The sequence below is a fragment of the Pongo abelii genome, chromosome 7 (assembly GCF_028885655.2).
Source record: "Pongo abelii isolate AG06213 chromosome 7, NHGRI_mPonAbe1-v2.0_pri, whole genome shotgun sequence".
In the NCBI taxonomy this organism is placed as follows: Eukaryota; Metazoa; Chordata; class Mammalia; order Primates; family Hominidae; genus Pongo; species Pongo abelii.
Genome location: NC_071992.2, coordinates 120,221,161 through 120,238,961, shown reverse-complemented (window position 1 = coordinate 120,238,961; position 17,801 = coordinate 120,221,161). Strand labels below are relative to the sequence as shown.

The 17,801-nt window shown below is 37.6% G+C and overlaps 1 protein-coding gene across 49 annotated transcripts in view; it reads right to left on the bottom strand.

Annotated features, from left to right (window-relative positions):
- RIMS2 (regulating synaptic membrane exocytosis 2) overlaps nucleotides 1–17,801 on the bottom strand; it is a 773,441-nt gene that overhangs the window by 21,896 nt on the left and 733,744 nt on the right. The window contains exon 1 of one of the 49 annotated variants that reach the window (XM_009244012.4): nucleotides 8,975–10,308. The exons of the other annotated variants lie outside the window; for them this stretch is intronic. Within the exon in view, the coding sequence (XP_009242287.1) occupies nucleotides 8,975–9,116 (142 nt within the window). The 5' untranslated portion in view covers nucleotides 9,117–10,308. Of the gene's footprint in view, nucleotides 1–8,974; nucleotides 10,309–17,801 lie in introns of those variants that run through there. 49 annotated transcript variants of the gene reach the window in all.

Here is a 17,801-nt window from a genome sequence, read left to right as displayed (position 1 = left end):
GAAGCAGAGACACCATAGGCTTTCATTCCAATGAGGGTAGTGGCCAGAATATATTATCCCGAAGTGATCCTGTAGCAGCATGTAGTGATTCGCCATGAGTCCTGACAATGGTGCAAGCTGTGATGTCTGTGCCAAGTAGCAGTGATAGTTTAGCAGGATTAACCTGCAGTATGGTTTTGGGCATCACTCCTAACCTACAGCCCAGAATCTCCAGCCTTCCTAGAGATTCTATGACCTATCCAGGATCCCTTAGCAAATACCTTTCTTTCCTGCCTAAATTGCCAGAATTGATTTCTGTTGATTGTAACTGGGCACCTGAAAGGAAACGTTGCATATGCATATTTCTTTGTAATGTATGATAGAAAAATATGTTGCTAGTTTATATTAAGCTAAGTATACACAACTTCTATGTGTAGCACAAAGAATGCATAATATTCAAGTACTGTTGTACCTGCAAGAATGGAAACAATCACCTAATCAGTATGGTCCCTTTCAGATCTAATAGCTTCTTTTCATTCCACAATAACAACATAGAAACCAACCAGGTACTTGTTCATTTATTCGTTCACTACATGTTTGTTAAGTACTTCCTGGATGTAAGGTACTGTGGGAGATAACAAATATGTAATACATGATCACATAATTCCCAACTATATGATTTTTAAATTTAGTAGGTAAGATAGTACACAAATAATGATAATGCACGGCAATATGCACTAAGTGCTTTATGAGTGATAATAAGTTCCTAGAGCTGCATTGTCCAGTAGAACTTTCTGTGAACGAGAGAAATGTTCTATAATTCTGCACTGCCTGATAAGGTAATCACTAGTCATACGTAGCTACTGAACAGTTGAAAGGTGGCTAGTGGGACTGAGGGATAAAATTTTAGATTTTTAAAAGTTTATTTAAATTTAAACAGTCACATGTGGCTAATACCTCATGTAGTAGATAGCACATATTTAGAGGTTCAGCAAAAGGCAAAAATATTTTGAAATGGGAGTATAAGGGAATAGTAAGCATAATACTAGTTTACGATATTCATCAAGATAGGTATTGTTATGTACACTTTACATACAAATGAGGAAACTAAAGCTGAAAGAAATTGTCTTCATAGTCCATACAACTAGGAAGAGGTGGAGCCAGTATTTCCAATTCAGCCACACAGTTTTTCCTCTGTCTACAGAAGCTCTTACAGCTTCTGAATACTTCATAATGTAGACGGAATATGAGCCCAGGTTTGAAGGACAATTAAGATATATATACAGTGGTAAAGGAAGAATAGAAAGAAAGGCATGAACAAAACTTTGGAGACAAAGAGCAAGAAGACTTAGTTTTATAGAATTACTAGCCTTGGGAAGTGGGGATGCTAAACCATTAAAAAAAAAAAAATCTCATATTGTTAAAGAATTTGAATGTCAGGCTAAAGGCTTTATTTAGTAGGAGATATAAATCTACTGAAGTTTTTGAAGGAAGGGTAGTGTTAAGATGAAGATGGGGTTTAAGAGAACTGATACAGGAGCAGTGATGTTGGATTGGTTCAGAAGGGAGAGAGAGAGAGGAGGTTGGGGGGTTATCAGATCACTTCAAAGGTAAGCTCACGTGTCTCAAACTACCAAGGTGACAACGAGAATGGGAAAGAAAAAAGAGAACTGAGAAAAGTTGGGAATGAAGCATTTCCTTGGCAGAAGTTGCAAAACGTTGGTCTTAAATGTCAGGCCACATGTGGTCAATAAGTGTGTTTTGTTTGGCCCAAATAATGTTTGAAAGTTTTTATTCATGTGCCAACATTTTAAAATATAAAATTTTAAGTAAACAACCAGATTTATAGCTTTCCTTCAGGAAAAAAAAAAAGAGTAAATTTTCCAACCTTGGGCTGACATTCAGTCTGGCATTAATTAGCTAGAACTGACTATTAATCCTTCTTTTATAGATAGGTAAGCTTTCTCCAGCTCTTTGAGTCCTTGTCTTTTCCCTTTCGTTTTATTCCCGTCCTACTTCACTGATGCATGTTTCTTTCCGGCCTGTGATTTACAGGAATAATAAGGGAACAACAGATAATTTTATTTTATTTTATTTCATTTTTATTTTTTTGAGACAGAGTCTCACTTTGTCGCCCAGGCTGGAGTGCAGTGGCTCCATCTTGGCTCACTGCAACTTCCGCCTCCAGGGTTCAAGCGATTCTCATGCCTCAGCCTCCTGAGTAGCTGGGATTACAGAAGCCTGCCAACATGCCCGACTAATTTTTGTGTTTTTAGTAGAGACAGGATTTCACCATGTTGCCCATGCTGGTTGTGAATTCCTAACCTCAGGCGATCCACCTGGCTCGGCCTCCCAAAGTGCTGAGATCACAAGCGTGAGCCACCGCGCCCAGCTGATAATTTTATTTTTAAGTGGCTAAAATAAAATTTCCTTTCCTTTTAGTCTCATTTAAACAAAACGTATTTTTTTTTTTTTTTTTTTTTGGGATGGAGTTTTGCTCTCGTTGCCCAGGCTGGAGTGCAATGGAGCGATCTCAGCCCACCCCAATCTCCACCTCCTGGGTTCAAGAGATTCTCCTGCCTCAGCCTCCTGAGTACTTGGGATTACAGGCATGCGCCACCAAGCCTGGCTGATTTTGTATTTTTAGTAGAGACGGGGTTTCTCCATGTTGGTCAGGCTGGTCTCAAACTCCCGACCTCAGGTGATCTGCCCATCTCAGCCTCCCAAAGTGCTGGGATTACAGGTGTGAGCCAGCATGCCGGCACAAAATCTAAATTTTAAAAAATGGTACTTCAAATCCTTTGTTCTTGATGATCCAGACAAAAGCAGACACCTTTGGTGATGTCTACGAAGCTCACAATAACCACTTCCCTTCTTAGTTGCCCACAGAAATGCATTTTTGGTGACTAAATTTATACATACATGGCCTTGCCTTCTGGCTGTATTGGGATGGACCAAACTGGGTAAGTGAAATTTCTTCTTTGGGAATTTGGAAATGGGACTGAGAACGACAGAAATATGCAGTGTGGGCAGAACTGTGACAGGTGAACTTGGATGCCATAGGCTGCCATTTTCCATAGGCCACATGGTCTGGGTAACAGAGCAAGGGAGAGAGCCAGCTGCTAAGAAAGAAAAAAGCAGCCATGCAAAGACGGAATCAACGGCAAGAAATTGGAAAAGAATGCTCATGGGTTCCCAACAGCCTTCTGGCTCCCAGTTTAGGTCCACGTGAGGCCTGGTGGGATTTCTGCTCATGGGTTTGGTAAATTATCTTTGCATAAAGCATGATTTACATTACAATAAATACCCTGTTTTCATTTAAAGACTGATACTTCCAAACTAGAATGATACTATCATTTTTGTGTTTGTTTTCTACTTGTTCAAATAATATTATATATACACAGCATTAGGTAAATCTCCCTCCTCCCCAATCAAAAACATTTCAATATGAAAGAGAACAAATATACAGAATGATCTTGTCTGATCCATAAATAGGGGCCTATGTAATAACAGCAGAGAACATTTACATTAAAACACAGTCCTTGGAAGAAACGGGATGCTGTTATTATGACTTTCTAGTGGGTTTCCTTCATAAGTCATTATATATAACATGTTTCTACAGGGAAACTCATTCCTGTTACTTGTAGCGAACCTGTTAAAGGATGAAAGCAAATTGAGGTTTAATTTTACTTTCATATTAAAGGGTTTTTTCCTTCGTAGAACTCAGTCTATTAAAGTTTTAAATTAAAGATACTATTTGGACACATGGTGGTGAAAGATTCTGAATCTTATATGAAAAAGGTAATATTTGATAGGCATTGAGTGGAACTGTTACTCAATTTACTTTTATTAATTCCAAAATCTTTTGCTTCACTTTGTCTGTTATAATGTAAATCTAACATAAAAATATTGTGCTATTTTTGAATATGGTATAAACTCATTTATGGAATGATTTATTACACATAATCTAGAAAAAATAATATCCCCTATAAGAAGATCCATAGTAGCCTATAACTGTCTATCCATGTTCTGCCTCCAAGGTTGGCTTCATGAAGATGTGTAAAAACTATGACCACTGCATTTAAAAAAGTCTCTATCACATGTTACATTTTTAAACAGTATAAATATAATGGAAGGATGGCAGTCAGTTATACTGATATTCAGCGTGAAAAGAATGGTGGAACTATATACTGTTAATTATTAATAGACACTGAATATCACTGTGCTAGGTATGATGTTTGCACTTTAAGAGGATTACATTTAAATGTATGAAGAATTTTTCTTATTTCAATGGAGTAAGGGCAAATTTCTAAACTATTTTAATCAAATGGGACTGATTATTAAGAATTAAGTATATTATTTACTATACACAAAGACTAGAATAAGATATGTCTCTTTACACTCTTTTTGCTGGGTGAATAAACCTCTTAAAGAGTGAGGCTAGGCCGGGCATGGTGGCTCACGCCTGTAATCTCAGCACTTTGGGAGGTCGAGATGGGCGGATCATGAGGTCAGGAGATTGAGACCACCCTGGCTAACACGGTGAAACCCCGTCTCTACTAAATACACAAAAAATTAGCCAGGCGTGGTGGCACATGCCTGTAGTCCCAGCTACTTTGGAGGCTGAGGCAGGAGAATGGCGTGAACCTGCGAGGCGGAGCTTGCAGTGAGCCGAGATCGCACCACTGCACTCCAGCCTGGGCGACAGAGCAAGACTCTGTCTCAAAAAAAACAACAACAAACAAACAGACAAAAAACCACAAAGAGTGAGGCTGAGTTAAATATGTCTTTTTATTCCAGTTTATTTAGTCAATTTTATTTTAATTCCTCAAGCTTCGCTATCACATGCAAAGACTCTTTCCTTAGTTTTCTGGTGATTTTAAAGCTATTCTTATTTCTTAGATGGTTTTCCTATAATTTATTTTTAAGCTAGTGGGATGTAAAAGAAGTCAGATGAGTTAATTTATTCAGTTTTATAGTATTAAGCTGATAGGATCTCTTCTGTATGATTGCCAAACTATATTTGAAACAAAGGTGGCAGATCATAAAATCAGGCAGGCCAAATTCATCACATATGGACATAATTAAACAAGAATCACTAACCCAGGGCCACATGTAACATTAAAATAGCTTCTGAGAAACCAGATTCCCCAAGTATTAGAAAATGTGCCATTTTCCTACATTATAGGGCCATAATCATTTGCCCTCGGATCTATGGGTGAGAAGTTGTGGGGCTGCTTCTCTTATTAGGAATGGTAACATTTCCTTGAAATAGTTCCTTCTTTCTTATAATTGCCTCTAATGTTTGAAAACTCTACACATAGTAATATCCTACATTAGAGAGGTGGACTCAGTGTCGAGGCCAAGTAGTTTATATAGTGAAAATAATTCTTATCTCAAAGGGTTCAGTGATAAAATAAGTAAACATAATTTATAAACTGTTAAAATAACATGTAAGGTACTATTACTACTTTCACTTAAAAAAAAAAAAAACCTCAGAGATTTGGAGAGCATCTACCTGGAATACACCAGGGAAAAGGATGCAAAAAAAAAAAAAAAAGAGCTCCAAGTATACAAAAACGATTCCACAAAGACCATCAACAATCTTAATTTATTTTGTTTATGGGAATGTCCCTTTCATCCTCACTGAAGTAAGCTTCATTGAGATTTATGATCTCGGGGCAAGTTGTTTAGCTTCTCTGAGTTTTGGTTTTCAAATGTGTAAAATGAGGAAAATAGTAACATCCTTGAAAAATTATCATGAAATTAAAGGAATGTGGCACATAGAAAGTGCACAATGAATGGAAACTTTTATTATTGTACTTGGTTTTCAAGACCATAGCATATTAAAAGGAAATGTCATATAATAATGAAGAAGCAACACATAGAGTAATTAGATTATAAATTTCAAAGACAGATTTTGGGTTTATATCTTAACTCCACCACTTATTAATTGTGGGCTCCAGGAAAATTCTTTTCAAAGGTGTGTGGGAGGCTGCTGATACTGGCTTGGTTCATGAGAAACAGAGTTATCATTGACACCTGAATCAATGTTTAATCCTCACTTTCTCAGGGCACCCTTCTCTAACTCCTAAATTATGCTTTCTTATAATTTCTTGTTGCACTCTGCCTTTTACCTTCCTAACACCTGTCACAGTTATAATTATGTAGTTATTTCTATTAATGTCTACTTATCTCCGTTAGGCTGTAAGCTCTAAGAGGGAAAGGAGCATATCTACCTAATTCATTAGAGACTCATTGCTTCTAACACATCAAATACCCTCAATAAATATTTTTGAATGAATGAATGAGTGGATGAATGAAAAGAATATGATCTCTCTGTAGACTTCTTGGCACTTTTTGTGTAGAATGGAAACTCGACACGCTGTACAAGAATAAAATGTGAATATGGAACTGGAAGACAGGGTATACTTGAAATTATTTAGCTATTGCACTCTTTCTGAAAAGAATAAAAAAAAGACTAGCTTTAAAATCAGACTGGCTTACTGAACTGATTGGTTACTTTAGTCAAATCACACTGGTTAAATCACACTGGTTAGTAGATCCATGCTCTTTAGACAAGTTGCTATTAACCAGTGTGAAAATCATACGGTGGGATGGATTTACTTTCTTTATAAATGAATATATAATATATAAAAGAATGAGTCTCACAGTTATGACAATAGTAACATAATCCTGAATATGTTAACCACATGACCTTCACGTATCCTGTGTGGGTGTCTCAAAAGAAAAAAAAGGAAGTAGAGAAGCACTGCTTTAGGCCAATGATTTCTAACTTTTACAATCCTGCAGGGTATGTTGAAATATCTTTAAAAATCCCAGGACTTTCAAAGGTGTTAAGAGAATCACAAAATCAAAGAAAAAAGTTAAGATTTCTACTCGTGGCTGTAAAAATGACTGTAAGCCAATGGAAAAACCTCTAATTTATGGAGAGTGTCTCCTCTCTAGTTAGTAGTAGAGAACTGTATGGTTAACTTTAAAAACGCTGTTTCCCATATAAAACATTTTGTCTTGGCAACTTAAGAAGCCATATTATGGGACAGAAATCTGTTCCAATTTCCATGTGTAGACGTAGGAATTTCCTTTGGGATTAGTCTGTGTGAGCCATAGTTAAGCAAACGTACTTCAAATATTGAAATAATTTCATATTTATATACATTTTTCTTGTCTCAAAAAGGTTTTTGGAATGATATTTTGTAAACTCAACAATCCTAATCATAATTTAAAGAAAAAGGATGATACCTTATCTGAAGCAAACTCAAGACTGAAGACTTGGTGTAAAAATAAAAATTTGGGAAATGAGTCCATAATAACCTATGTTTTATTTAAATATGTATTTTCAGGCACAAGTGGTTAAATTCTAGCCTCATCACTTACTAGGTATGTGAATGTGGTCAAATATAAGAAAATAATAATCTAGTATAGCTTGGGAGCTGAATGAATAGGTTGTGTTGCTGAATGCCTGGGTTCAAACGCTGGCTCTATTACCTACCATCTTGGTGACCCTGGGCAAATTTCGGAACTCTCTCCCTGCCTCAGTCTTCTCATTTGTGAAACGAGGATAACAAAAGTACTGCTTCATAAGGTTGTTGTGGGCCTAAAAGAATACGCGTCAAGTGTAGAACAGTGCCGGACTAATAATAAGTACTAAAAGTTTTAGCTACAATTATGATCATTCATTTACTCAGTTTAATTTACTTCTTGACTTGTTTACATTTCCTAGAATTTTAAATATTTAATTATAGGAAGCAACTGAAATATAAACGTACAAACAAAAACAGAAAATGACTAGTATGGAAATTAAATCATGTTTATATAGGGAAGTCCCCTGCTGTTAAATCTATATTGATTTATATCCAACTGATATTGCAACAATAACCTAGAAGAAACTTGGATAGCTCTAGCTAATAAATTAGTTTGAAGACAACTTTCCAGACATATTACCAATCCTCCATCTTCTACTTTTCCCCCTCCCCTATCAGGAAAAATAGCATTAAAAAATTATTTCAATCTGTTTTTAGAACAGGCAATCTCTTTTAAATCAGGGCTCACTACAGACGTCCTAATAAGAGGTCATTGATTGTTTCGGGATAAAAGCAAAACCAACCTTGTTATTTACAAAAATAGAGTTAACATCATGATAACTAACCTACTCCGGATATACATCTAAAAATGAACACAGTTTGCAACTAGTGTATCAGTAAATTAATAAATATATCAAACGTTGGGACACTACTTACTATTTACCAGTCAGTTATCATTTTGATTTACAAATTGTATTTTCAGTGTTAGTTGTTAAATCTTACATGAAAGTTCATGAAGAAAATACATGTTATGTTATTCAAAACTTTACGGACTCCAAACCAACTGGTGAAAAGTTTAAAACAGCGAGTCCTCCTCCTCGTGTTTTTCATTAGCTTAATTACAATGGCATTGCTGAAACACCAGAGACTGTGCCTTGAGCACAAACTCACCTTCGGTACTAGCAACCCTCTACCTGTTTGTCCACTGTGTAACCCCTTCCCCTCATCCGATCTTGGGTTTTCATAGGCTGAGATTCCTGTTTCAAAGTTTTGCTGCTGCATTTCCCTTTAGTTTTCAAGTATTTCTGTTCTCCAGGCCAAATGCTAATACCCGGACTGCGAAGAGTAAACCAAAACAGAGTGGGGTGCACCCAAGAGGCGCCGCCTTGCCTCCCACCAGTTTACATTCTCTTTCAACTTCCAAGCACTTGTAATACAACTCCACTAGGAGAGCCTTTTCCCAAGTCGGCGCCTGTGGAGCTCTCCAAATAACCAAGAAACAACTTCTCTGCTCAGCTGACGTGCTCTAGGGCTCTCGCCCCCGGCACAGTCCCGGAGAGCAGAGGGGCTGGGACACTGCTACGTGGAGTTCTCTCTGCCCCGGCCAACCCTCCAGCCACCGACTTTCTAAACAGATAGAGACACCAACTATGGGGAAAGGGGTGTCTCACCTCCTTCTTCCTCCTCCAGGGAGTTCATGCAGGGAAAGTAGCCGGCCAGTGCCTCGAAGGAGGCAGACAGGCTGCTCCGGCTCTGGGAGCGCTGCATGGAGCGCCCTGCAGCGCTGGCACCCCCCAAGCCCTGCCGGCCCATCTTGGACGAGGACCCGCTTTTCCCGCGGTACAAAATACGCGGCGTCTTGGCGGCTGGGGCGCGGCGTCCTCAGCGGTTCCGGGACCAGTGGGCCAGAAGCCAGGTTGGTGCCACCGGACCCTGAGGCTCTGGCCCCTGCCTCCCTGACCCAGCCCGGAGGAGACGTGGCTTTCCTGGCCGCCGGGACCTCCACTTTATTGGAGAGGGGTCCAGAGGAGGAGATGGAGGCGGTGGCGGGCGGAGCGGCTGCTCTCAGTGAACGTCCGAGGTCTTGCCCGGGAGTTATCTGAGAATCCTGGAGGCTGGAGCTGCTGGAGTCTCGCTGCCCTCCCCGCGCAGGGAGATGCCGCTGATGCTGCGGTCCCCGCCAATCAGCGGCCGGAGGGGGAGGTGGCGGCGCGGCTGCACCTCGGCGGGCTGGTGGCTACGGGGCGCGCGCCTCAGGTCCCAGGAAGCTGCTCCAAGTAGCTCCCGCTGTTTCCTCTTCCCTCCGCGAGGTTAAGGCCAGGGAGTGGTGACTAATTAGATGCAGTGAGTTAGGCATCTCAGATGAGTAAACAGGTAAATTTCTGGTAGTCACTTTCCCAACACAGGCAAAAAATATTGAAATTTTCTTCAAGTCATGACACAAAGGCTCCTCAATTTTTACCAAGTTCATCGAAAACCAACAATTAAAGCTTTTTCTTTTACTCTCTTTGTTAAAATGATAAAAATGATAAAAAGTGAACTAAAGAAATCAAGAACCGATAAACACCAGCACCGAAAAGCACAATGATGTCTATCAACTTTAGGAATTTTTATTGCCTTCTTTCTCTAAATTAAATTATCTACCCAGTATGGCTAAGAATGACAACATTGTACGGCTTAACATCTAAGCAAAAGGTATAACAACCTGTTAACATAAATTTGGAAACAACACAAACATACTAGAGCAAAGTAGTTTATAAGCAACATTACGTGATGCAGTCTGCAAACTGCACATCTCTATCCCGGAACCTAAAGCAACTTCAATTCCATTTTCCCAGGAGTCAGATGACTGCCTTACTTCTTGTAACCTGAGACAAGTCATCCCACCTCTGCTTCCCAATCTAGGGAGGTGGGAAGGTAGGGTACTATTCAGTCCTGACCCTGTCAAACATGATCACTGGGCGTGTGTAATAGGGGATTTCAACGTAAAATGTAAATTATACAATCTAAAATGGTTCATTTATTCAATAAATAGTTCCTAGATAGTATATATGTACAAGTTACTTGCTTGATATGCTGAAAGATTCAAATACTCATTCAATTAATATTAATTGAGCTCCTAGTATATGCCAGGTACTATGGTAGATGTTTATATGATGCAACAGTGATCAAAGCAGCTAAAAAATCCCTGCTCTCATGAAGCTTACATTTTAGTTGCAGGGGAGAGACAGAACAAATCAGTAAATTATATAGTGCTAAAAAGGAGATGAATGCAAATAAAAAATTAAGTTAAGGGGTATGGGACACTGCAATTCAAAAAGAGTTGTCAGGGTGGGTTCTCACTGACAGTACGACATTTGAACAGAGGTATGAAGAACTTGAGGAAGTGGCTAGTAAGATATTCCAGGAAGAGAGTAAGTTTGAGGCAGAGAGAACCTCTAGTGCAAAGGCCCTGAGGTGTGATGTCCTGATGTGACTACAGAACAGCAGACAGGCCAGGGCAGTTGGAGTGAGTGGGAAGGAATGAACGACAGAGAGACAGAGTCAGAGAAAGACACAGGTCATGCAGAGCCTTCTAGGTATGATAAGGACTTTGTCCATTGCACATCACAATTTAGAAGGTATGAAAAATGCATACAAGTAATAATCCTTTTAAATACACTTAAAATTAGGAAACTTTCAGTATAAATAAGAGTTCCATGGTAAGAAAAAGTAACAACTTTAGCTGTTTAGACTTAGGCTCATCCAGATTTATTGCTTTTGTTTTCCTGATAGACTTGTCCTTTCTCATTAATGTTCCTACAACTCTGTTAGTCCAATTTTCTTTTCATTATTTATCTTCCTCAAATATCAGCATTTCAAAACAACATTGATAAAACCAGAGAACTCTATGAATACTTTTTCAAACCATATCACTTTTATTCAGAGACCAGAAAATTTTATTAAATGAGATTTTCATTATAAGAATCATAGAATTTTAGAAACTGCAAGGACTTTATTAAAAGTCACCTAATTTTTTTTAAACTGTGGGTCACAAGTGAGTCATGAAAATAACTTATTAAGTTTTGATTAGAACTAAAAAAATAAAATACAGTATCAGAGTTCAGCCCACATGGTTAGTGCATCAATTGCACTATTGTTTTATGAATATGTATGTTTATGTGTGTGTGCACGTATGTATTGAGCTGTGATGTAAAATGTGTTTCTCACTTTTGAAAAAGTTTAAAAACATGAATCTAATGTAATAAAATATATAAGAGAAAATTAAGATTAAAGGGTAAAACAAATATAGAAAATATATTTATATTTAAGAGGAAACAGCTGTTACCATACAAATCTAATTATGTTCGGAGAAATGGGGAAGTTTACCAACCAGTCAGACTCTCCTAAAGATTAAGTTACTTGGTTAGAAAAATTTGAGTACTTTTGACTGGACATCCTTAACTTTAGATTGGGGGAAGGTATCAAGGAAGAGAGATTGAGCAGAGAATCTTAAAGAAATAAATTGGCAAGCTGAGCTCAGGTGGCTCATGCCTGCAATCCCAGCACTTTGGGAGGCTGAGGTGGGAGGATCACTTGAGCTCAGAAGTTTGAGACCAGCCTGGGCAACACAGTGAAACCTCATTCACACATATGTTTATTGCGGCACTATTCACAATAGCAAAAACTTGGAACCAACTCAAATGTCCAACAATGATAGACTGGATTAAGAAAATGTGGCACATATACACCATGGAATACTATGCAGCCATAAAAAATGATGAGTTCATGTCCTTTGTAGGGACATGGATGAAATTGGAAATCATCATTCTCAGTAAACTATCGCAAGGACAAAAAACCAAACACCGCATGTTCTCACTCATAGGTGGGAACTGAACAATGAGAACACATGGACACAGGAAGGGGAACATCACACTCTTGGGACTGTTGTGGGGTGGGAGGACGGGGGAGGGATAGCATTAGGAGATATACCTAATGCTAAATGATGAGTTAATGGGTGCAGCACACCAGCATGGCACATGTATACATATGTAACTAACCTGCACATTGTGCACATGTACCCTAAAACTTAAAGTATAATTTAAAAAAAGAGAAAAAAAGAAAAAAAAAAGAAAACAAAATAAGGAAGAAGAGGAGGAGGAGAAGCAAAATAAAGCAAATAAGAATAAAAAAAAAAAAGAAAAAATTAAAAGTAAAAATTTAGCCAGGTGTGGTGGTCACGCCTGTAGTCTCAGCTACTCAGGAGGCTAAGGTAGGACAAAGGCTTAATTAAGCCTGCAAGGTTGAGGCTGTAGTGAGCAATGATGGTCTCACTGCACTCCAGCCTGGGTGACAGAGTGGGATTGTGTCTCAAAAATAAAATAAAATAAAATAAAATAAGTTGGCTGGGGATGCATGGAAAACTTTTATTTTGGCACTCAGGGACATCACAATGCTGGATGAAAGTCATTTTGGAAAAAGATTTCTTGGGTTTCTGCTAGTGACTGCCTGGGGATGGGGAGTCTGAGAATGGAATCAGTGGTTATGCCTGAGTTGCCTGGGCCCTGCCTTGTCTGTGTTAATAACCTGGTTTCATGAACCAAGAAAAAGTTAGTCTGGAATAGTCTAGATGTGTCTACTACATGACCACCACTTCCCTCTTGCAGTTTCAGAACAAGGTTGTCCTGGGAAGCTTTTTAATATTTTTTCCTAGGATCTTACAGATATAGATGAGTGACAGAAGAATGGCACAAGGTAGAGTAGAAAGAATGAAAGAGAAGGAAGAAAATAATCTTATTTAGGGGAAGAAAGCTTTAAGGAAAGAGTGTTGGCACAGAGGTACCAGAGACACAGACCTTCAATAATGGCCAGAGACTTCTAGTCTTGAATGACAACTTGTGGAATATACTGAAATTATTGAGAAAATGTAGAATTCTACTTTAAAAAAAAATTTTATGTTCAATTGTTTTCCTATGTATAACATTATCTAAATAATATTTCTGGTTTATATATTTTTAATAGGTTGATTTATTATTCCTTAATTCCATTCTAAGTACTGTCACCCCCTAAGGAATTTAAAAATTTACATAAAAATAAACTACTGATAAAAGATTGAAAATGTCCTTCCTTCACATCAGAATATACAAGTAGTATATGTAGTTTTGGATGTAGTTCTCAAGTAATGGGCCACTATATAGTTTTATTACATAAAACTAAGTGTAATTCCAGAATCATTATCATCCAGTATTTCAAATTATTTATAACTTTATCATTAATCTATAGAGAAAAAGTGAGTCACAAATATACACAATAAATTGTCATCTGAAAGCAAAACATGCCCTTGAAAAAAGACTGCACTATTAAACATAAAAATCATCTTTTTGAAGAAAAGATAAACAGATATAACTTGGATAAACTATCATAGTATCCTATTTGACAAGTGTGTACTCACATTTTTATAGATATGTTGTACTTTAGAGTTAATAAAACATAGTAATTACGCCGCTTAATTCTTACATCAATCCTGACAGAATGTCATCATTATTATCTCTTTATAGATAAGACAATAAGTCAACATTAAATGACTTGCTTAACTAGAAAGTGGCAGAGCAAGACTCAAACTCAGGGTTCCTGATTTCAGGTTCAGTGTCCTGTACATCATATTACAGATATCTTATACCACATATACTTTCATAAATCATAGATTATAAATATGATTTTAACTGTGCAGTAAGTTACTTTGTCCAAAATAAATATGGACAATACATCTGTAAAACCATAGTGATTACTCAAACTATATACCAATGTTAAATCCATAATCTTTTTAAAAATAAAAACATTAATATTAAATAGCCATATATGTATTTAAGTCCCATCAATTCTAACAGGGCTAGAAAGTTACATGTCATTTATGTATCACTTTTTGTAATAGTTTTTAAAAAATCACCAGAGTTTTAAATTACGTGAAATTAGTTTATTCCTGAAATAGAGGTTTGATCACTTAAGTAAATACTCAGAAAGGTTGTTACGTGAAGTAGCTCTATCATGTCTAGACCATGGATTAGTTCCATCAGGAACATGGTTACATCTGTGGCAGCCTGCCCCTTTTCTATGCTACAAATGATGTAAGCCAGGGGTCCCCAACCTACCCCGAGCCACACAGTAGGAGGTGAGCAGTGGCATGTGAGTGAGCAAAGCTTCATCTGTTCTGTATTTACAGCTGCTCCCCATTGCTTGCATTACCACCTGAGCTCTGCCTCACAGGAGTGTGAACCTTATTTTAAATGCTCACGTGAGGGATCTAGATTGTGCACTCCTTATAGAATCTAATGCTTGATGATCTGTCACTGTCTCCCATCACCCCCAGATAGGACTGTCTAGTTACAGGAAAACAAGCTCAGGGCTCCCACTGATTCTATATTATGGTGAGTTGTATAATTATTTCATTATATACAACAATGTAATAATAATAGAAATAAAGTGCACAATAAATGTAATGCCCTTGAATCATCCTGAAACCATCCCTTGCTCCTGGTCTGTGGAAAAATTGTCTTCCACAGAACTGTTTCCTGTTGCCAAAAATGTTGGGGACCACTAATGCAGTTGATGATGAGGAGAATGCAAACTGCTGGCTAATACCAAGGGAAGGGAAGAGAAAGAAAGTCCCTCTGGGAAGTAATGGGAAAAAAAAAGCAGTAAGGCTCAGAAGTGGCTATGCTAAAAAGAAGTAGAAAAACGAATGGCTACTTCCATCACTATTTAAGTGTTTTCCAGTCAACTCAGAAAAGGCTAGTTGCTGAGAGAGACGGGAATTTCTCAGGAAAAGTTATAAATCATGCTGCAGACTGAACTAACCTCTTTCCTCTTGATATACACTTGTTCTTGGTAATAGGAGGATTCATCAGTTGTGAAGATTAATACGATATTAGTTTTCACAACTGCTATCAATTACCTGTGACTGTGACTTAATTCCTTACATACAAGTGTCTTTATGCTAAATAGGAATATTTGTGGATATATTTTGGTTTGGTTTATTAAAAACCAACTCTCAGGATCCTAAATTATTTTACTTTATTTTTATTTTTTGCTGTAATATAATATCCTTGCATTTAAGTCACGAGAGATAAATCCCTGAAGTTGATATTTTTAAACTGACTTCAAATTGCTAAAGGTATTTAATAGTCTTAAGAAATTACCCTTGATGTGAATATGAAATCCAAAATATAGAATCTTTTCTTCCATTCCCAGTTTTATGTCAATATAGTACAAATAAATTTTAAGCTTTTGTGATTTCAGTTGTCAAAAGTATTTTTGGTTTTTACTCAGCAGTTTTCAAGAGTGAAGAGCAGATATAATACTTCAGCAGCTGGTCAACCCGAAACTTTCATAAAAATTGATGAGGTCAAAAAGCATTTGCAAGCTGGACACATCAGCTCAGGCCTGTAGTCCCAGCATTTTGGGAGGCTGAGGTGGGTGGATTGCCTGAGCTCAGGAGCTCAAGACCAGTCTGGGCAACATGGTGAAACCCTATCTCTACAAAAAATACAAAAATTAGCCAGGTGTGGTGGTGCGTGCCTGTAGTCCCAGCTACTTGGGGGGCTGAGGCGGGAGGATCACTTCGGCCCTAGAGGTCAAGGCTGCAGTGAGCCATGTTCATGCCACTGCACTCCAGCCTGGGTAACAAAGCAGGACCCTGTCTCAAAAAAAAAAAAAACCAAAAACAAACAAACAAAAAAAACCAAAAAAAGATATTTACAGTATGAGAAGAAAGATTAAATGATTAGTATTTTCATTATTTCTGCAATGAGATTTATGATAATATATCCATGGAAGTAAGAAAATAAACTTATTGAGTAAGCTAAAAACTAATAGTAAGATTTGACTCAGGAATGAAGGGGAAAAAACTCTAAAGATCAAAATAATGAGTTATAAAAGCAGCATAGCTAGATAATACAGGGGAAGAACAAATATCTGGATTCTAATTTTGATTATGGCCCTTTATAATAATGATGATGATAATAGGTTACTTTAGTTCTTCACATGCATTACCTCATTTAATTTTCATAAACACTATATAAGGTAGTTAATCCCATTATTCTCATTTCACAGACAAGAAAATTGATGCATATTCCTTCAATAAATATTTGTGGAGTGCTTACCACATGCCAGGCACTATTCTAGTCACTGGGGATACAGCAGTGAACAAATATGGATAGAATCCTCCTCTACCTTCATGAAGCTCACACTCTAGTGGAATAGTGGCTAACACTTACATCCCACTTACTATAAGCCAGGGCTTTTTCCTCAACAACTTTACTTACCAGCACATACACTCATTTAATACACACACAATCCTATGAGGGAGATATTACTATACTCTTTATATAGATGAGGAAACCAAGGCATATTGAGGATGTCTCTTGCTCAAGGTCACATAGCTTATTAAGAAATTAGATCAGGAATAAGCCCATGAAGTTTGAGGCACAGTGTTACAAATAAATTTGTCCAATGTCACAAGTAGCAAAACCAATATTTGAATCCAGGCCTTATGACTCCATAATCCATAATCTTTAATTGCTAAGTGACACAGCTGAAGAGACTCTGCTGAGATCAACAATTAGACAATGAAACTGCTAATAAGAACTGTTGATCATGATAATAAGACCATGTTGCCCAGGCTGGTCTCGATTTCCTGGCCTCAAGTGACCCTCCTGCCTCAGCCTCCTAAAGTGCTGGGATTACAACAAGGAACTTTTAACATGATTAGTTCTGTTTTCTTATATGGCATATTTATGTAAATCTTTATTTAGCTATCACCAGGAATCTAAAACTCTCACTGAATGTCTTCAAAAAGTTTTAGGAATCAGCATATGGGTATGAGTTCAGCCAAAATCACATGAACAACTCAGCCCCCAGACAAGATAGGAAATATATATTCATGAGATTTGCAATTCATTGCTATTTGGCCACCCATTAAAGTATATTTCCAAAAATGAAATATAATCAATCATAAACCAAACATTATGAAGGATGTTTGGTAGGCAGAAAATAGGGACAAAGAAAACTGAAAATGGAAGTTTCTCTACGCTGCCCATAATAACTACTATATATGCCTATTTTTGATCTTTGAAAATGGGCAAGAGTTTGGGCTTCTCATGAGGGCTTCTCTTTTTCCCAGTCTCCCTAGGGCAGTGGTAGTGGCAAGGATAGTTTCCAAGTTTAAGAAACTCCCTGCTCACACATTCTGTTCCACTGTTCCAAGCAATGCTCCAGTTTTGTGATAAATTCATACAAAGTCTTCATGGCAATGTTAGAAGAATACCCTCAAACACTTGAGAAAAGAAGAAATGTCTCCTGACTATTATAATTTCCTTGAAATTCCAGATGAACATCACCTAGCAACTTCTCATATCATTATGAGATGAACAGCACTTTGAGATTTTGTGACTGTAAGTAAGCATTCTACACAAATATACAGCAATATCTAAAAACTTTGTTTCAGATACCAATGTCAATAAC